Here is a 22,903-nt window from a genome sequence, read left to right as displayed (position 1 = left end):
AGGTGTGGTGGCCATGGTTTAACGAGCTGCAGTGGGCGGGGCTTAGCGGAAAATGCCGTGAACTGTGAAGATGAAAGCTAGGGTGTTCCCCTTCCCAGCATGTGATGAGCAGCACTAAGCAATGCCTAACTGACTGTTAGGTGCAGGCAAACTTCCTTTCAACTCCAAACAGCATGCAGTAATAAGCTCCGCCCCCAAATACACAGAGGAGCTGATGCTAATGCATCCTATCAGTGCTGCTGCTGCTGCTGTTTGAGGGCTCTCAGTGATGAAGAGCATGCAGCTGCTACCCACAGTAAGTTATTTCCCCCCTCTCCACTCTGTAGCTTATGGCTTACCCCCTGTGTCTTCAGCTTACCTTACTTGCAGGGACAGACTGGGCGGCTGATTCGTCCCTGGCATTTGTGCCTTGGACTGAAAAAGTTTGGGAACCACTGGTTTAACGGGAGACCGGAAGGGGGCTGGGGGTGCGAGCCTGCCGCAGTGATATTCAGCAAGGTCCTGATGAGTCAAGGCGGTCCGACTCCTGGCGGCTATGAGAGAGGAGCAGAATTGCGCTGCATTGGTTGGCAGTCGCTAAGTGAGTTTGTGAGGTTCTGGGGGGGGGGGCATGCCATAATATAAGTGATGTATTCAATCCTATAGGAGGGATGGAAAGGGTCACGCTGGTGTGCATAGCGCGCACAAGAAACTATTTAGATTGGCTTATTTTACTTAAAAAAAAACCTGATATTTATACAAAACCTGGGCTTTTTTATGCAGGTGCTGGATTCCTCTGCAATAAGGGGCACATTTAGCAAGGATCACATATACAATGCGATCTGCGCAGAATCTTACTGCCTATGATCGCATTGTAATAGCCGATCCTATCGCCAGTAATTACCTTCCTGCAGGATCCTGTCCCTGCAATGCTCTCAGCTGGATGCCATGGGGTCTGTATGTGCGGTTAGCGCTGACCCCCGACCGACCCCGCTGACCACACTGCCCCACCGCCATCCTAGAATGGTGGTAACCCAGGGACCTGAGGCGATGCTGCCCAATATTACATACACCCCACAGTGTCCCCCCATACCGACATACACCCCGCAGTGTTCCCCCCATACCGACATACACCCCGCAGTGTCCCCCCCATACCGACATACACCCCACAGTGTCCCCCCATACCGACATACACCCCACAGTGTCCCCCCCATACCGACATACACCCCACAGTGTTCCCCCCATACCGACATACACCCCACAGTGTTCCCCCATACCGACATACACCCCACAGTGTTCCCCCCATACGACATACACCCCACAGTGTCCCCCCATACCGACATACACCCCACAGTGTCCCCCCATACCGACATACACCCCACAGTGTCCCCCCCATACCGACATACACCCCACAGTGTTCCCCCCATACCGACATACACCCCACAGTGTTCCCCCATACCGACATACACCCCACAGTGTTCCCCCATACCGACATACACCCCACAGTGTTCCCCCCATACCGACATACACCCCACAGTGTTCCCCCATACCGACATACACCCCACAGTGTTCCCCCATACTGACATACACCCCACAGTGTTCCCCCCATACGACATACACCCCACAGTGTCCCCCCATACCGACATACACCCTACCTGCCGCCAGGGGACCCGCTGCCTGACGCTCACACCGAACTCTGTCCGCTCCCAGGTAAGACACAAACGCTGCCTCCCAACCCCCCTCCCCACCAGCCGCCCAACCTAGCCAAACCCATGTCTACACAACGCACACACACGTTACATACACCCCACAGTGTCCCCCCATACCGACATACACCCCGCAGTGTTCCCCCCATACCGACATACACCCCACAGTGTCCCCCCATACCGACATACACCCCACAGTGTCCCCCCATACCGACATACACCCCACAGTGTCCCCCCCATACCGACATACACCCCACAGTGTTCCCCCCATACCGACATACACCCCACAGTGTTCCCCCATACCGACATACACCCCACAGTGTTCCCCCATACTGACATACACCCCACAGTGTTCCCCCCATACGACATACACCCCACAGTGTCCCCCCATACCGACATACACCCTACCTGCCGCCAGGGGACCCGCTGCCTGACGCTCACACCGAACTCTGTCCGCTCCCAGGTAAGACACAAACGCTGCCTCCCAACCCCCCTCCCCACCAGCCGCCCAACCTAGCCAAACCCATGTCTACACAACGCACACACACGTTACATACACCCCACAGTGTCCCCCCATACCGACATACACCCCGCAGTGTTCCCCCCATACCGACATACACCCCACAGTGTCCCCCCATACCGACATACACCCCACAGTGTCCCCCCATACCGACATACACCCCACAGTGTCCCCCCCATACCGACATACACCCCACAGTGTTCCCCCCATACCGACATACACCCCACAGTGTTCCCCCATACCGACATACACCCCACAGTGTTCCCCCATACTGACATACACCCCACAGTGTTCCCCCCATACGACATACACCCCACAGTGTCCCCCCATACCGACATACACCCTACCTGCCGCCAGGGGACCCGCTGCCTGACGCTCACACCGAACTCTGTCCGCTCCCAGGTAAGACACAAACGCTGCCTCCCAACCTCCCTCCCCACCAGCCGCCCAACCTAGCCAAACCCATGTCTACACAACGCACACACACACCCCCCCCCACAACCCCCCCAACGCTACCTGCCACCCAGGGGACACACTGACTCACGCTCCTAACTAACGCTGTCCACTCCCAGGTCATACTCAAACGCTGGCTCCCAGACGCTGACTAACGCTCTCAGCTAGGCCACCCAGGGAACCCGCTGCCTCAACACAACACGCAACCCCCCTCCCCACCACCTGCCACACACAGCCAGCCCCACGTCTACACAACGCAAGCACAACCCCCCCACACCCCCCCCCCCCCACTCAACACACACGCAGGCTCCCAGCCACCCACCGCTGCCTACCACTCTCAGCAAGGCCTCCTAGGGGACCCGCTGCCTCACCCTCCCACCAAAAGCTATCACAGACTACACCACCTTTGCAATTATATGCACTTTCATTTCTAAACATTTATGCTGTCACTCAAATTCACTAAAATAACATTATTCACCAAATTACACTAGATCTCACACTCACATATATTTCCACTTCGAATGGGGCGAAGCCCCTCACGACGGTGTGAAGAGCGCCCGGAGGGCGCGATGAATCACCTAGTATATATATTATCTATTTAAACAGACATGATTTTATCAATAATGGATTTTTGACAAAGAAAATACTACAGACTAAATATGGTTAGTTTTGATACAGACTGATACTATACTATTGATACTATACACTGATGGAGAGAGATAACCTAGCTAGCAGGATAAAGTACACAATTATTATTCTGATTCATGTGGCTCAATCTTTAAAAGTACAGTAGATAAAAAGCAGGTCTAAGTTTTGAAAATATTCATATGTAACTATAAAGTAAATAGAGCTATACTATTAATGCAATTTTAGAAATGTTCAGCACCCCTGTGACAGTCAGGGCATGGTAGAGAAGAAAATATCTTCCATTAATTATAATTCTCCTATTGTTCAAATGATAAGTACATCAGGGCTGCCGACCCTCCCAGAATGGCCGGGAGTATCCCAAAATCGGGTCCTCCTCCTGGCCCCCCGGAAAAGTGGGCAACTCTCCCGTATTCTGGGAGATCCTCACTCCACCCCCTACCCCCCCCCCCCCTTAATGATGTCACACTCAAGCCCCCCCCCAAACTGCCTCCCGGAGAGTAGATTACCAGCTCCAGTTTGGGGGGTAAAAGATAAAGTCGCCAACCCTGTATATGTATGAACTAATTTTTGTAAATGTAATATTATTGAAGGCCGGTAATCTTAATGCCTCTTTTGTTAAGTTTTGTCATGTTGTGTCATTTATCACACACATACTGGGGGTCAAGGAATATGAAAGTGTATTAATAGTAAAGCAGATGGGAGGATTTTAATTAGAAAATAAATCACAGGAAGCAATAAGGGGTCTCTGAATATATGGTACTTGTGTATTATCACGGCGCCCACGATATTAAGTCGTACGATATATAATCGCATCGCATGCCGTACACCCGATGCGATGCGATGCGATTTTAAATTGTATAAGCCCCCTATACGATTTTTAATTGTATAAGCACCCCAATGGGGGCTTACAATGTTAAATGCACCCCCACGCCACCCCCACTATGAACGCTAACCCGAAGTGTGGCGAGCGCAGCGAGCCCGCGAGGGGCGGCGGTACGCGTCCTCTGACCTTTTCATAACCCCACTATCCACGTCAGTGTGGAGTTGATTTTATATAGTGTGGCGAACGCAGCGAGCCACCGTGCCCGAAGTATGGCGAGCGCAGTGAGCCCACGCGAGGGGACGCGTATTACTTTGCATGTATTCCGCGTCCCCTCGCTGGGCTCGCTGTGCTCGCCACGCTTTGGTCTCGGTGGCTCACTGCGCTCTCCAAACTATATAAAATCCACGCCGACGTGGATAGTGGGGGTATGAAAAGGTCGGAGGAAGCGTACAGCCGCCTATCGCGGGCTCGCTGCGCTCACCACACTTCGTGTTGGCGTTGATAGTAGGGGTTGGGTGGGGGTGCTTTTAACATAATAAGCACCCATCACGTTTAATTATCTTATAGGGGGCACTTTTAACATTGAAAAACCCATTAGGGTGCTTATACAATTTTAAATCGCATACCATTGTATATGAGATACAATGGCATACAATGCCATGGTATCCGGACTATTTGTCTACAACAAGAAGATAGACAGCCATTAGGTCGACACCATTAGTTCGACAACTCAATAGGTCGACATGCTTTTAGGTCGACATACCATTAGGTCGACATACCATTAGGTCGACATGTCATTAGGTCGACATGCCATTAGGTCGACACTGCCATTAGTGTGCCGAGCGCAGCGAGGCACCGTGCCCGAAGCATCGCGAGTGAAGCGAGCGATGCGAGGGGCTGCGGTTCACTTCAAACTGTGTCCATGTCAACTGTGTCGACATTTGGGTCAAAAAACAGTTAACAAAAAACCATGTCGACCTTTTGACTGGAAAAAAGGGACTGACCTAGGTCAATCTGTTAGAGCGCTTGTATATGAGTTGGATTCCTTCTAGAGCAGCTGATTCAGGGGATGGTCAATTCCCCAAGTAAAATATAGAAACAACAGGGACAGGGGGGAGAATCAGCGCTCAAAAGAAAAAGTGGATTGCAAGTGCTTGCATCAATGCAGTATAAAATTTAATAATATGTACTTACATACACATATACAATCACATAAGAAAAATAACAAATAAAATTATAAATTATAAAAACAGTAAAATAGCAATGGACCTATTGGGAGAGCTGGGGTATAGGTATAGTCACCCGTATAGTGTTGATAAGACCTGCACTGATCCAAGGGTTTGAGTCCATAAAAGTCCAATAAGCGTTCGTATAACATCACACGGACGCTCATTGGACTTTTATGGACTCAAACCCTTGGATCAGTGCAGGTCTTATCAACACTATACGGGTGACTATACCTATACCCCAGCTCTCCCAATAGGTCCATTGCTATTTTACTGTTTTTATCATTTATAATTTTATTTGTTATTTTTCTTATGTGATTGTATATGTGTATGTAAGTACATATTATTAAATTTTATACTGCATTGATGCAAGCACTTGCAATCCACTTTTTCTTTTGAGCGCTGATTCTCCCCCCTGTCCCTGTCGACCTTTTGACTGTTGACCTAGACACTGTTGACCTAATGGCAGTGTCGACCTAATGACATGTCGACCTAATGACATGTCGACCTAATGGTATGTCGACAGAATGGTATGTCGGCCTAAAAGCATGTCGACATATTGAGTTGTCGAACTAATAGTGTCGACCTAATGGCTGTCTATCTTCTTGTTGTAGACAAATGATCCCGCATCCCAATGCCATACAATGCGATGGTATACAATTTAAAATTGTATAACATCGCCTGCCATCGTGTAACATCGCATTGCATCGCATACCATCGCATATAACCTCCAAGTCTGTCTGTTGTTACCCAGTTAGTTTTATCACTGTCTACTATTGTAAAGCGCAACGGAATCTGATAAGAAACTGTAAATAAATAAATAAATAAAATCAGTCCCTGCCCCAGTGGAGCTTATATTCCTTACCACATGTACACACACACACACACACACTACATCCAGGGACTACATCGAGTTAAGAGCCAATTCACCTATCAGTATATTTTTGGAATGTGGGCGGAAGCCATTGTGCCCGAAGGAAGCCCAACCTCCAGACCGCAGCATCCGCAGCTTGGACGGGGGGGGGGGGCGCACACAGCCTCCGCTGCTGTCTGCTGTACTCTGCAGTGAGGAGGTGAATGGATGCATGTGTGCGCAGAGCTGTCTTTTCCATTGGGCTCAATGGGCAGTTGGTCAAGGGCCCCAGGATTCCAAGGGCCCTTGACCCACACCCTCCCTGTTTATATGGTGTGCTCTGCACCTGTCCCCGCAGCCCACAGGCTGTATGTCCCTATGCCCCCCCCCCCCCCCCCCGTCCTGCTGGTGGGCGTTTCCCATCCCTGTGCGCCTTGTCTGTTATTGGCAGCACGCCTACCTGCTATGTGTGTGTCACTCCCGCCCAGCGAGAGTAGTCCCACACTGTGTGTGCCGAGAAGAAGCCCGTGCTGTGTGTGCCCCCGCTTACAGCATCCAAGCTGGCATCTACTGCTGCAGACCTCGACACCTTTAGAGCTGCCCCCACTAGGCTCCGAGCCATGGGCCTGCCGCTGCTGGCCTGTGCGCCCTGAGCTCCGTGTGCTGCGCAGCAGGAGGACTGACCCTGAGAAATGGAAGACGTTCCTGTCAGTCTCTGCCCGCAGCATTACTCAGTGCAGAGAAGGGGCAATGGTCGCAGGTGCTCTTTATCTATGCCAGGCAGCTGCTGGGCTCCCTGCGGAGTGTGTGCTGCAGTTCTTCCAGAGAGCGACATGGGGATGAGCCCCAGCAGGTACCTGCGAGGGGGTGGACAGCGGAGCTTGAAGGTGTCCCGGAAATCCCGGACCGGCCGCACATGTTTCCCGGGGGGAGGGGGCCCATTAAATTGTTTTGCCCAGGGGCCTGCACTGCTGTTAAGATGGCCATGTGTGTGCGGCATCCATTCACCTTGCGGTTGGTGGCTTGGGGGGTGCACCGGGGCTGGGGGCAGCCCAGCAGCTTGTCTTGGTGCTGGGCTTGCCCCCACCGTGGCTTGTCCGGAGCCCGGCGCAGCGATCGGAGGTCCCGGAGTGTAAACGGTGCAAATCCTGGATATGACCTGGCTTGGATCCGTGTTCCAAATGCCAGGTCAGATCCGGAATTTGGGTGTAAAAGGGGTATTAAATATATAAACTATCCGGTACTTGTTTAGTTCCACGGCGGCAGCATGGCCGCGCACTACTTCCGGGTTGCACTTGCCACACTTTCTAAAAGAAACTCCATGCCAACGTGGATAGTTCATACCCCCACTATACACGTTGGCATGGAGTTGATCTTAGATAGTGTGGCGAGCGCAGAGGCGTAGGGAGGGCGGAGCCACCGGAGCTCATGCTCCGGGCGCAGATTGGTGGAATGGCGCCGCCGGCCCGCCCCCCCTCCGCAAATTACACTGTACACAGAGCCTAGCCAATAGCAGCGCAGCGCGACCTTATCAGCCACTTAGCGCGCTGCTTACTGTGTAGTAGCGCAGGAGTAGTGACTCTGTCCTGCGCCGTTAGTGTGTGTCCCAGCGCTAGTGCATCCTGGAGTCCCTCTCAGCGTGTCCCTGCAGTGTGTCCCGCCACTGAAAGGAAAGGAGCCCGGCTCTGTGTTAGTGTGCCAGAGGGAGCTGTCAATCACCGCCCTGCTCCGACGGAGTTCCTCTGCACACAGCTCCTGCAGCGCTAGAGCCCCGCTGCCCTCATAGAACCTTCAAGTTCAGGTCTGCACCCTGTACAGACCTCCAAGCCTGCTGAGAGACCTCAATTGCATTACTGTCCATTACATAAAGCTGCAGGAGGAGATAAGTAACTGCACCAATACACCTGCTGAATATATTGTACACCTGCTTGTAACTGTGATGTATGTACATAAATTATTCTGCACATCTGGAAATTAACCATGTGCATGCTGCTCAAAATAAACCACAATTCCTACAATAGACCTAAGCTAACACTGTTGGTCCACTGGTGGTGTCGCTGCTGCTGACATCTGTAAGCCGCCAACAAATATGGCCGCTGGGTCAGCAGGAGGACTGCTATGCATTCCCAGCAGCAGCTCCTCCGCCCATGGGAGGGACGGTAGCATTGGACAGGGGCAGATAGGACCACTGGTATGGTCCCATAGCCCCCTTGGCGTCTCTCACGCTGATCTCTGAAAGCCGCCACCACTGCTACAGCTTTTGAGCAATTTCCTGGTGCCTGAGCAGATTCCGTTACAGTGTCTTATATAGCGCAGCAGATTCCGTTACAGTGTCTTATATAGCGCAGCAGATTCCGTTACAGTGTCTTATATAGCGCAGCAGATTCCGTTACAGTGTCTTATATTGCGCAGCAGATTCCGTTACAGCGTCTTATATAGCGCAGCAGATTCCGTTACAGCGTGTTATATAGCGCAGCAGATTCCGTTACAGTGTCTTATATAGCACAGTAGATTCCGTTACAGTGTCTTATATAGCGCAGCAGATACCGTTACAGCGTCTTATATAGCGCAGCAGATACTGTTACAGCGTCTTATATAGCGCAGCAGATTACGTTACAGTGTATTATATAGCGCAGCAGATTCCGTTACAGTGTCTTATATAGCGCAGCAGATTCCGTTACAGCGTCTTATATAGTGCAGCAGATTCCGTTTTAGCGTCTTATATAGCGCAGCAGATTCCGTTACAGTGTCTTATATAGCGCAGAAGATTCCATTACAGCGTCTTATATAGCGCAGCAGATTCCGTTATAGTGTCTTATATAGCGCAGCAGATTCCGTTACAGCGTCTTACATAGCGCAGCAGATTCCGTTACAGCGTCTTATATAGCGCAGCAGATTCCGTTATAGCGTCTTATATAGCGCAGCAGATTCCGTTACAGGTTGTTATATAGCGCAGAAGATTCCATTACAGCGTCTTATATAGCGCAGCAGATTCCATTATAGCGTCTTATATAGCGCAGCAGATCACGTTACAGTGTCTTATATAGCGCAGCAGATTCCGTTACAGTGTCTTATGTAGCGCAGCAGATTCCGTTACAGTGTCTTATATAGCGCAACAGATCCCATTACAGTGTCTTATATAGCGCAGCAGATTCCGTTATAGCGTCATATATAGCGCAGCAGATTCCGTTACAGCGTCTTATATAGTGCAGCAGATTCCGTTATAGCGTCTTATATAGCGCAGCAGATTCCGTTACAGGTTGTTATATAGCGCAGAAGATTCCATTACAGCGTCTTATATAGCGCAGCAGATTCCATTATAGCGTCTTATATAGCGCAGCAGATTACGTTGCAGTGTCTTATATAGCGCAGCAGATTCCGTTACAGTGTCTTATGTAGCGCAGCAGATTCCGTTACAGTGTCTTATATAGCGCAACAGATCCCATTACAGCGTCTTATATAGCGCAGCAGATTCCGTTACAGTGTCTTATATAGCGCAGCAGATTCCGTTACAGTGTCTTATATAGTGCAGCAGATTCCGTTACAGTGCCTTATATAGCGCAGCAGATTCCGTTACAGCGTCTTATATAGCGCAGCAGATTGCGTTACAGTGCCTTATATAGCGCAGCAGATTCCGTTACAGTGTCTTATATAGTGTTTTATTTTTTAATTTTTTTCTATTCAAATGCCAACACATGTTAGCCACGCCCCCAATTCATTACAGGGGGGGGAGGGGCGCGAAATATGCCCTTGCTCCGGGCACCATGGCACCTAGCTACACCGCTGGGCGAGCGCAGCGAGCCACCGAGCCCGCAGCGTGAGCAAGCGCAGCGAGCCCCGCAAGGGGACACAGACCCGGAAGTAGCGCGTGCAGGGGAGCCGAGAGAGGGGGGGAGCAGGTACTAATTACCCGGGCCCAGGCTTGCTGAAGGGGCCCCGCAGGGGCCCCGGTTCGACCCCTCCCCTCCCCCGCCGTCCCTCCCGGGTAGCAACAGTAGAAAACACTTCTACACCATGTGCTGTGCTGACAACAGGCTCAGCATGAGTGTCTCACTGACAGCGTGAGAGGTCATGCTGAGCCTGCTGTCAGCACAGCACATGCTGTAGGTGTGTGTTGCGTCTGAGATAACAGTTTTCTTTCACCCTCCTCTAAACATTTTGGGGGCGTGGCCTAAGTGTGGCAGGTGCCCACACCACACACACTTAGGCCACACCCCCCAAATTTTACCGGGGCCCGGCATTCCTCTCGGCTGCCCTGAGCGCGTGGCCATGCTGCCGCAGTGAAACTATACAGTCATCAGTGACTGGGTCTTGACTCCATATCACTATGCTGACAAATAGTATGTGCACCTTTTGTTTCATGTCAGACCTAAGGCAACAAGATCCCCAGGAGGAGACCTATAAAACATGCACTATGTCGGGTTCTGAGGACCGAGTTTGAGAACCTGTGGATCAGTATAATATTTTATTTTACTGGCTTTCCTAAACTAATCAAGTTGATTTGTAATGTCCTAAATCTGTTTTCTGACGTAAGCCTCCTCATTCCCAACTTCTGTCCTATAGGGGCCTTATTCAGATCTGATTGCAGTACAAGTTTGTTCTCAAAATGGGCAAAACCATGTGCACTGCAGGGGGAGAAGATGTAACATGTGGAGAGAGTTTTAGATGTGGGTGAGTTATTTTGTTCCTGTGCAGGGTAAATACTGGCTGCACTATTTTTACACTGCAATTTAGATTTCAGTTTCAACACACCCCACCCAAATTTAACTCTCTCTGCACATGGTACATCTGCCCCACCTGCAGTGCACATGGTCTTGCCCACTTTGAGAACAAATTTGTACTGCGATCAGATCTGAATAAGGGCCTATGTCTGTACGTGTACATCATCCTAACAGCCTCTTGTGCAATTCATTTATTTTGACATAAAGATGTTACTAAAGTAGAAGTTTTGAAAGAGAAAACCTGCACAGGAGGCAGGCAGACATAACATCCTGCTGATTCCAAGGTAAATCGGTACTTGTGTATTAGCACGGCGCCCACTACACTATTTTCTTAGTGGGCTATTCTGCGTAGTGAAATCGCATTGCATCGCATTGCATAGCATGTTTTGTAATGTAATGTGATGCAATCTCACTGGTTAATTCATTCACTGCACCCTGACCTGACCGCCGATCGCATAGCATCGCATCACACACAAAATCTCATGTGATCGCATGGCATGATTTTTTTGTGTCGTGCGATGCGATCTCACTAGTAAATTTATTCACTGCACCCTGTCCGCCGATCGCATCAGTTGACTTTATAAAGTGTGGCGAACGCAGCGAGCCCCGCGAGGGGACACAGAATACATGTAAAGTAATCTGCTTCCCCTCGCGGGGCTCGGTAGCTTGCTGCGCTCGCCAAACTTTATAAAATCAATTCCACGCCGACATGAAGAGTGGGGGTATAAACAGGTTGGGAGGACGTGTAGCGCGTCCCCTCGCGGGGCTCACTGTGTTTACCGCGCTTCGGGCTGGCGTGGATAGTGGGGGTGTTTTAGGAACACATTCACACCTGCCATATCATACATCTGAGACAGTAATGACGGCATTTGTTAACTGTTAACTTGAATACTTGAATTTACTTAATAATTAAGAATAAAATATCACATTAACTGTCACGGTTAAAGGTTCTGATGGGGTCGTGTGGTGTTCAGGGACTGGAGACAAGGCAGTAGGGTTAAAAGGAGCGGGTTTAATAAATGATGTCATACAGGGACTCAAATACTTCTTTGAGAAAAAAGACAGGCAAAATAATAGTAAATAGCAAGGATGAATGTCCAGATAACAATGATGAGGAATATCCAGATAACAATGAGGAGGAATGTCCAGATTACAATGAGGAGGAATATCCAGATAACAATGAGGAGGAATATCCAGATAACAATGAGGAGGAATGTCCAGATTACAATGATGAGGAATGTCCTGATAAAGAAGTGGAAGTGGATCCAGTGACTGAAAGAACTATGAGGAATGGCTGAGACCTGCGGATGCTGAAGACGGATTCTTGGAAGTTCCAGGAGCAGGACCAGAGCTTGGACTCCAGGAGGTAGCACCCAAGAGTACCAGAGAGAAGCTGGCGACCAGCGTGACTGGAAGGAAGCGATGGGGTCTATGGCCAATAGCAAGCTGACGGGCACAGCGGGAAATAGCAAGGGCACAATGAGTCAGGAGCCTTCCAGGAAGTGCACGGCACAGAAGACTTTTTGCACTGACACTGAGCTACCTAGGCAGATCCCCTATATGCATAGAGGGCGGCTACCATTGGCTGTCACAGTCAGGGCCGGCGCCACCACTAGGCAGGTCTAGGCATTTGCCTAGGGCGCCGGTCACTGGAGGGCAGCAGTTCGCCCCTCGCCCCCCGTGCAAAGGGGGTCCATGCCGGCTTCTGACAGAAGCCTGCAGTGGTGTCCTTGCCGCGCGGGTACCTCCTGCTTAAGCTGGCGGCGGTGGGGGGTCCCTTCAGTGAATAAGAAATAACTAGCACCAGGGGCGTAACTACCATAGGTGCAGGGGGTGCAGCTGCTATGGGGCCCAGAGCTGAAGGGGGCCCATCTTTACTGTCAAACTAATATGTTTTGCATACATTTATCACCATCAGTTGCTAAATAGGGGCCCTTACAAACTTTTGCTATGGGGCCTACGAATATCTAGTTACGCCTCTGACTAGCACTATGGGGCGGCGCGGGAAGCGCTTCTGTTTGAAAACACTGGCCGCACGGCGCACGCTGATTGGCTGAATCTCAGCCAATCAGCGTGCGCCGTGCGGCCAGTGTTTTCAAAACAGAAGCGCTTCCCGTGCCGCCGCATAGCGCTAGTTATTTCTTATTCACTGAAGGGACCCCCCCACTGCCGCCAGCTTTATACCCAGCGCCGCAGGAGGTACCCACGCAGCAAGGACACCACTGCAGGGCTGGCTCCTGTCAGGCGCCAGCCTGGACGCCCCTGCCCGCTCCCCAGACGGCGCAACAGGTACCCCGGCACCGGGGCGCCCCTACCCCGACTCGCCTGGGGCGCTCCGGTGCCTTGCACCTGCCCCGGTCACAGTGAAACAGGTGAGAATACCTGACTTGACTCAATCCCCTGTTTGCCCTCAAGCAAGATGGCGGTGCTGGTCTCCCGGCGTCTATAGCCTTAGAGCGGGACCACTGCCTGCCGCCTCACCTGACATGGAGGCCAACACACGCCAGCCGGCGGCGGACATGGGCGGGTGAGTACAGTACCCGCCGTGTACCACCGCGGCGGCGTGTGACATTAACTAATTAGAATAATAACAATTAATCAAGAACAAAGACATTAATAAAAGAGTCATTCTTCACAGTCTGCATTAGCCTTTGGAAGAAGCGAAAGTGCATAAATAATATGCTGAAAAGCATTTTCAGCACCCACAGTCTTCCGCCAGATAAATTCCTGCAGGTAGGAGTCTAGATGCTGGCGTGTGGTGCCTCTTTGATGCTTGTTGCACCATTTACATAACCCCCAAAGGCGCTCAATGATTTGTGTGTGAACACCAGTCTCCGGGTCGATGAAATAAAAACAATGACTCACCGGAGCTTGGTGGTATCCTGCCTGCTCCAGCTGCTTGGAAAAATAGGCACGCCAACAATCAGAGTAGATCATTATCTCCGGTTCAACAAATTGATTGATTGCGGCAATCACAGTACTGGCGTCATGTTTTTGGACAGGTGTAACAAAGCACTCACCAGTGTCTCTTGAAATGCCTCAGATTATCCACTGTTGAGGCAGCATCCGTCCCACATGGCTTTTCCTCTGGACAAAGAGGCTTTCGTCTACTTGGACGATTTTACCTGGACCGCCGATACGTCATTGGGGCTGTGCCATTAGGTCCACAGTGCAGGCCTCCCGCATCAAATTATTATAGAGGACCACTGTTTTGTTTCACAACTGAAGTTGTCGCTCACAGTAACTGATAGTTGTCAGCTCCACCGCCCAGGAATAAATAAAGCGGATAAGCATTAGAAACGGTAAACGTCACCCTAGGAACCAATGTGCCACTCTGAGGCTCACCTTCTTCCGACACGATTTTATATGGCAGCGCCACATTCACTCTTTTATAGTTAAACGCATTGGGTGCCTGTTAACACAATTTTGCGTTACTGGCAGCAAATTGTGCTGCTGGAAGAAAACAACTGCCTCCTCCTCTGTCTGCGGCAAGGTGAACATTGTGACAGGTTCTGCAGCCATTACTGTCACTTCTCCTTCACCTCTCACTGATGCAGCCATTACTGTCACTTCTTTACCTCTGACTGAATCTGACAGGGAGCGGGAACACTACGCTACTTCTGACTGACTACACTATTTACGCTGCCTATGCTGATTCTGACAGCACAGCTACGCTAACTGCATAACGGGCGCCGTGATAATATACAAGTACCATATTAACTAGTGAGATCGCAACGCACGGCACAAAAACGGGACATGCGATGCAATGCGATTTCACTACGCCAGCGTACGTATGCTAATTGGGCGCCAAGAAAATCTCTTGCAGACAGCTTATGCGTGGTAACAGAATAAATGGCAGAACAAACTATTCCCACAATTCTTTACAAACAAACAATGTAACAGACAGTGAGGACTTCATAAATCACAGAGACCTAGAATAATGAATGAATTGCTATGAAACGTTATCTGTGTCCTTATTACTTACAATGTTTTGAACCATAAACTTAAACACACAGACATAATCCACCATACATCATCACAGTCAGCCAAATCCCTCCCCAGTGGTCTGATCATGTTACAATGCATGATAAATTATCCACATAATCATTAACAGACATTTTTATTGCACTTTATGAAGTGTCAACTTACGCAGAATGTTTAACGTTCTATCCATTCAACCAGTAATACAGACTAACAGTATCAATGATGTAAGATTCCACCAAATGACTGAATTACATTCCTTCACAGAGGAAACTGTAGATAAACAATGCAAATATGTATAATGTTTAGCTATGTTATGTTGAATGAGTAAAATTTTCAAAAAAATAAATAGGGGTCTATGTACTAAGACTTTGAGGGCGGGATGTAATAAGCGAAAAATGCGGTAAAACCCCCGTCTTCAGGGGTTTTACTGCATTTTCATATGTGCTTATACCCACCACCACATCATCACAGGGCAGGGTATTGCCACCTCTATCGCTGCAACCCGCAGACTCTTACCCCCCTCTCTGTCCTTCCCCTAGCATACAGTATGTCACAGCCGGATGTCTTTCCAGCTGCAGGGGGGAGGAGGAGGTGCCGGGGACATCCGCGCCGAGCCAGCATGTGACGGAGACCCTCCGCACACCACATCACAGGCATCGCTGGGAGCCTCAGTCACTGCACTGCGATGCTAGGTGCATATGTTAATACATATGCGCTAGCATCACTGTGTTTGGGCGGAGAGGGGCGGCAATGTATTTTAATACATCCCACCCTGAGCCAGATAAAGTGGACAGAGATAATGGGGGTTATTCAGACCTGATTGCTGCTCTGTGAAATTTCAGATCCCTGCGATCAGGTATATGCCGCCCAGACAGAGAGTGAAAACCTGTCTCAACCTGTGAAAGTCTGCGACTGGCTTGCAAAAATCACACTGATCAGCGAACAGCTGCAAATCCATACGCATCACAATCACCATTGAATTATTTTCCTAGTCTGTGCAGCCTGTGCGTAACCCAGAACCTACTCTATCTGTGCGATAGAAACACACTGATCAAGGCCGAAGCTGACGTCACACACCCTCCCTGAAAACACTTGGGCATGCCTGTGTTTTCCCTGACACTTCCAAAAAACAGCCGATCACCGTACCATACAGTGAAGGAGGGTCAGGCTTTGGGACATACAGTGAATGGAGGGTCAGGCTTTGGGACATACAGTGAATGGAGGGTCAGGCTTTGGGACATACAGTGAATGGAGGGTCACCCTTTGGGACATACAGTGAGTGGAGGCAATGATGGATTCAGAGAAGGGGGACATAGTGAATGGGAGTCATACAGTGAATGGGAGTCATACAGTGAATGGGGGCAGATTGGGAGACATACAGTGAAGGAGGGTCAGGCTTTGGGACATACAGTGAATGGAGGCAGTGATGGACATTCAGAGAAGGGGGGGCAGACTGTGGGACATAGTGAATGGGAGTCATACAGTGAATGGGAGTCATACCGTGAATGGGGGCAGATTGGGGGACATACAGTGAAGGAGGGTCAGGCTTTGGGACATATAGTGAATGGGGGCAGTGATGGACATTCAGAGAAGGGTGGACAGGCTGGGGGACAGAGTGAATGGGTGCAGAGTGGGGGACATATAGTGAAGGAGGGTCAGGCTGGGGGACATACAGTGAATGGAGGCAGTGATGGACATTCAGAGAAAGGGGGGGCAGACTGTGGGACATAGTAAATGGGAGTCAAACAGTGAATGGCAGGCTTTGGGACATACAGTGAATGGAGGCAGTGATGGACATTCAGAGAAGGGTGGAAAGGCTGGGGGACAGAGTGAATGGGTGCAGAGTGGGGAACATACAGTGAATGGTGGACATACAGTTAAGGAGGAGCATGCTGGGGGACATACAGAGAAAGATGGCCAGGCAGGGGATATACAGTGAAGGAGGCAGAGTGGGGGACATACAGTGAATGGGGGCAGGCTGGAGGAAATACAGAGAAGGGGGGGCAGTCTAGGGAATATACAGTGAAGGGGTAGGCTGGGGGACATAAAGTGAATGGGGGCAGAGAGGGGGACCATTCTGATGTGATTAATGATTCAAAGAATGTCAGGCTGAATGGTCAGCCTCCCACATTTTCACCTCACCAAAACTGTCCCTCGGCGCAAAAAGTTTGGACACCCCTGGTGTAAATGATCAACCACTGAAGTCGTCCTTGACCACATAGCAGACAACAATCCTTTTCCACAGTGAAATTTAAAGCATGTTTCGGGGTATGTTCAAATATGTAATTTTATATACAATGGGTAACATGATTTATATTCCCATAACACACAAAATGCTCCTAATAAATAATTATGAAAGTTCTAATGGTTGGAATACAGACTTACAAAAAATAACAACATCATTAAGCACGGCAGTATTTCCTATTTTATAAGAAAATGTAAAGTAATATACTATGGCTGAAGAAGAAAACGAAGTAGTTAGATGCAATATTAATTTGGAAAAGACAAACATTGTGCACACACAGAACACATACACAAACAGCTAAATTAGGGGTTACAGTATACTCATTATCACACTACACATCTCAAATCTGAAATAAAAAAAATAAATATATTAAGCTACTTATAATTATAATTGATTATTATCTATATACTACAAATACACTATACTCTAAATTCTGTTTAAAAATGCAAATTTTATGAATTCCATACCTCCCAACTGTCACGATTACAGCGGGACAGTCCCGATTTTCGGGTCCTGTCCCGCTGTCCCACCCACGGCAGGCATTGTCCCGCTGCGGGGGGTGGCAGTTGGGAGACCCCCCAATCTAATAGAATTGATGCTGTGCGCATGTGCACAGCGTCTATTCTAGTATGAAAACGTGGTTGCGGCTAATTAGCATAAACTGTGCCCTCGTTTGTGCCCTCTCTCTGCACATGTTATATCTGCCCCACCTGCTGTGCACATGGTTTTGCCCATTTTAAGAACAAATTTGTACTGTTATCAGATCTGAATAAGGGCCAATACTGTATCTCAGTTTGGCACAGCTGGGATTATGCTACACCATACTTCCTGTCACACAGATTTGTACAGCATATGCATATAGTCACATGACTAATGTGACAAATGTACAATGACAATGAAGGAGTACCCTGGACACTGCCACTGGCACTGCATGCAGCAGTAGTAGTGCAATATATTTGGACTCTAACCTGGGAAAGAGGCAAAATACGGAGAACTAATAGCAGTACAGATGGCGCCGGGCTTGTCTTTGCTGGGGATGGCGGAGGACTCGCCACCCGCCATCCCCCGCCCCGCGCCATCTGTATGTCGGAAGGGGACGCGCGTGCACGAGGTGCACGCGCGTCCCGTTCCGACGGTGCTTTTCCCCGGGTCCCCCGCCGGCTTCCCGGGGTCCCCGCCGGTCCACACCGCCCCCCCGCAGCCCCCCGCAGCCCTGCCCGTCTCCCTGAAGCTTTAGACGGGCAGGACTGCACCCGCCGCGCCGCCTCGCCGCCCGGCTATTGAGACGCTCGTGCGTGGGAAACGCACGAGCGTCTCATTCAGCCAGAGCGCCAGATTGCTGGCGGATCGCCAGGGACACGGTCCTGGCGCTCCGCCAGCAATAATAAGCCCGGCTCCATCTGTACATTGCATCATGCATCAAACCCAGCATCATTGTGCTTAATTTGAAACATACTTTAGGCCCTTATTTTGGTTTACTCGCAGAGGCAAATTCCTTCTCAAATGGACAAAACCATGTGCACTGCAGGTGGGGCAGATGTAACAGGTGCAGATAGAATTAGATTTGGGTGGGGTTTTACTTCAAAGTGAGATCTATATCGAGATCTATATTGTAGTGTAAAAATAAAGTCAATATTTTCTCTGCAGAGAAACAAAATAACTCACCAAAATGTAACTCTCTCAACACATGTTACATCTGCCCCACCTGCAGTGCACATGGTTTTGTCCATTTGAGAAGGAATTTGCATCTGCGAGTAAACCAAAATAAGAGCCATAGTACCAACTAGACTTTGACAAAATACAACATTTTACAGACCCAGTACACCACAACTTTGGATGCAGCTATGACGCAACACGGATGCTAAATAAAGATATATATATATCCCCTTGATGAAGTCACATCGACGAAACGCGTTGGGAAAACACTGATCTCCATCCTTTTTTGAGCTAAGCAAATCTCCTTTATATCTTTATACGTTTTTATTGATTTTAGGAAGATTTTTCTAAATAGTTTTTTTATATACCTCCCCCATATTTTTTGTGTATATCAATCTGTATTTTTTATCCTTGCAAATTTTTACCCTTGTATCTTTAAAATTTGTCCATCCTTTTATACGCACCATTTTGTCTTATAAAATTATGTCATCTTAATAAATATTTATTTATTATATACCTAGCCCAGTAATTAGTCGCCGAAATCTTTATCCATTTACCTATATATATATATATATATATATATATATATATATATATAGTTCAAGAATCACTGCTCATGTTTGAGCCATGCATCTTGCAACATATGTAGCAAAAATGTAAGTGAATGAGGACACATGCAGTGCTTCAGAGAGGCTAAGTGCATGGCATGATAAATCGGGCTATTTGGAAAGATTTGAGGATAGGCAAACAGTACTGTATATGGAATTATGGGCCTTATTCTAGTTCACTCTTTCTGACAAAATCCTTCTTAGATGGACAAAACCATGTGCACTGCAGGGCGGAAGATATAAAATGTTCAGAGAGAATTAGATTTGGGTGAGTTATTTTGTTTCTGTGCAGGGTAAATACTGGCTGCTTTATTTTTACACTGCAATATAGATCTCACTTTGAAGTAAAACCGCACCCAAATCTAATTATATCTGCACAAGTAACATCTACCCCACCTGCAGTGCGCATGGTTTTGTCCATCTAAGAAGGATTTTGTCAGAAAGAGTGAACTAGAATAAGGCCATATGTCTCCAAAGAGTTGCACCAAAAAATGCACTATATTATATTCATTGTTTTTTTTTTCAATCTCCACCTGGTTTACAGTATGTTCTAGAATTTAAAAAAAATTAATGATTTATCCTATCAATATATATTAGATGTGAAATCTTACCTCATCAAATTTATTCAGGTTGTTGGAGAGAAGACTTACAAGCTGCCCGGTGCTTATTTTATCCAGAACTTTACTTGACAATTTTAAGGTCTGTAACAACAGAAATGCAACAGTAAGTCATGAATTTATATTGAATGACTTATGGGTGACTATTATCACTTTGATACATAATAAAGTACCACTGCCATTTACCATAAACAGTCTATGATAAATTATATGGTACTTGTGTACTAGCACGGCGCCCATCGCATCGCAGACCATAAGGCATGCGATGGTATGCGATGCGATGCGATGTTATACAATTTTAAATTGTATACCATCGAATTGTATGGCATTGTATGCCATTCTATCGCATTTACAATGGTATTCGATTTAAAATTGTATAAGCACCCTAATGGGGGCTTACAATGTGGGGAGGGGAGGGGATGCGGAATACATGAAAAGTAATACGCGGCCCCTTGCGGGGCTCGCTGCGCTCGCCACGCTTCGGGCTCAGTGGCTTGCTGCGCTCGCCACACTATGTAAAATCAACTCCACGCCGACGTGGATAGTGGGGGTATGAAAAGGTCGTAGGACACGTACTGCTGGCGCTCGCCACACTTCGGGTTCACGTTCATAGTGGGGGTGGCATGGGGGTGCATTTAACATTGTAAGCCCCCATTAGGGTGCTTATACAATTAAACATCGTATAGGGGGCTTATACAAATTTAAATCGCATCACAGTGCATCGGGTGTATGCCACGCGATGCGATGCGATTATATGTTGTGCGACCAAATATCGTGCTAGTACACAAGTATCAATTATATAGTGTCATCAATAGCGCATTGCATAAACTGATACAACAATACGTGAGCTGTTAAAATACAGAGCAGTCGACACATCAGAGACTACATGACAACAGTTAAAATCCGATGAAATCTCTTTATTATAGGGATTCATAGAATTCTAGGCTTATAGCTACATGAGTTGCAACAATTGTTGCCTATCTGTCTATGTCATAATAAATACTGATTATTTTTAATAGAAGCAATTGTCATTTGCCACTGGCTGAAGCTACAATACCAAAGCAATTCTTTTGCCCAAATATACAAATCAGTAGGTAATTGAAGATAGAATCCCAAGGTAGGATTAATTCATACCTTAGTATTACTCCTTTCACACTGCACTTTTAAAACGGTATATTGCCGTTTTTTTTCCATTTTAAAACGTTTAAGGCTGCAGTGTGAAGGTGCCAGAGTTGATTTACCGGTTAAAGTTAACTGGTATTTCAACACGTTTAAAAAGCAGAGTCCTACACGTTTCAAAGCCGTTTTTTAGGCAGTGTAAATGGCTCTATTTCTATGGCTTGAAACGTGTCCCTTGGAGGTTAAACGGGTTGAATGTGTGAATGGTATTAAATGCTTTTTAAAACGGTTTTCACCTGCAATGTGAAAGGTCTTAAGGTTCAGACCCGTTTTAAAGTCCCATTTAAGAATACAGGGTTAATACCCGTTTCTGCAATGTGAAAGCAGTATAAATGTGTTTAGGATCTTGCTGGAAAGCACACAATTATTACCTACACAAATACCCTAATTATAAACTATAAGACACCGCTAATTTATTTAATATACAATAGAATTGAGTGCATTGAAACACTCACACAGCAATTTTTAATTGTTTGTGTTTGTTCTACCCATTTGTGTATTTCTGTGTTTTTATATTTTGCAAATTTTTAGTATCAACCAATAAAGGTTATATTGTATGAGTCTTTAATATTAGGTGCACCACATTGTGACAAACTTTTTTCTTCTTGCTCTGTATACATTTACCATGGCTACTCTGTCCCAACAACAACCCTTCTCCTCTGCAATGATTTTTTCCCATTTGCTGGCAGTGTCAAAAAAGAGGAAATGAGAATCTAATTTTTGTTTTGTTTTAGCTATGTGCATGTGAGCTTAGCGTTGGCGTATAAGCATAACTATGTGACCTAGCGAGAGTTACAGGAAAGTCACTCTGGCGGCAACGGACCCCATGTTAAATACTGTAATATTAACACCATCCTAAGATGCCATTATTTTGTTCATGGGAAACTACTGTACCTATACCAAAATTTTCTCTATTGGAGTCATTTTCCGACATTTAGGCTTTTTTAAATAATAGGAACTGGGACTTTATCTGGCAAAATAAATTTTTACACAACAAGTGTACTTTCATCCCTTAATATATAGGTCACAAATTTTGGATCACAATATAAAATTACAGGAGTGAACACTACAATGGGAATTTAATTAGCTGTCATGGCAGCCAACACGCTGCAATTAACTGGGATTTTTTTTTGTTATCCTAAGCAGACTTAGTAAAAGTACAGACAAACGTAAATAGCTGATGTGTTTACAGGTGCTGCTACCCTGACACATAGATCTATTAACTTATGATCAATTATAAGCATTAATGCCTGATACACGTTAATCTAATGGGAGTTAAAAGGGTCTAGGGTGGAAAAAAAGGGACTGGAATTGAATAGCCTCAGGTGTTCAAGACCAATGCTACCACCCTTTTTATACCTGCACTCCAGAGGACCCAGCGGTCCAGGCTGCAGCCTAATCATCCTATTGGTTAATCAGGCCCTGTCTGGAAGTAATGCCCCTGGTTACTGTAGAGAAATCATTGATTTTTCATGCAATCCCTTTAATTTGCACCATCCCTATTGACTTTAACAGGTACTGTTTGCAAGCTAAGCTTATTACAGTAAAAAAAAAACACCACATGCTTCCTCCCTGATAAACTGATTGCCAGACAGGGCCAGTTTGAGGCCTACTCCCCCCCCCCCCCCCCCCCCCCCCCCGGGAAGGAGGGCAAGTCCCCTGCTTTCCCTGGAGGCCCTCTGCAC

At 47.7% G+C, this 22,903-nt stretch overlaps 1 protein-coding gene across 1 annotated transcript in view; it reads right to left on the bottom strand.

The window, feature by feature from the left end:
• Window positions 1-22,903, bottom strand: part of CFTR (CF transmembrane conductance regulator) — a 176,300-nt gene that overhangs the window by 88,329 nt on the left and 65,068 nt on the right. The window contains exon 5 of the mRNA XM_083182806.1: window positions 20,034-20,123. Within this exon, the coding sequence (XP_083038932.1) occupies window positions 20,034-20,123 (90 nt within the window). The remainder of the gene's footprint in view (window positions 1-20,033; window positions 20,124-22,903) is intronic.

The sequence above is a fragment of the Crinia signifera genome, chromosome 4 (assembly GCF_055691185.1).
Source record: "Crinia signifera chromosome 4, ASM5569118v1, whole genome shotgun sequence".
Lineage (NCBI taxonomy): Eukaryota > Metazoa > Chordata > Amphibia > Anura > Myobatrachidae > Crinia > Crinia signifera.
The sequence above is the reverse complement of the archived record's forward strand: the minus strand, read 5'-3'. Positions and strand labels throughout refer to the sequence as shown.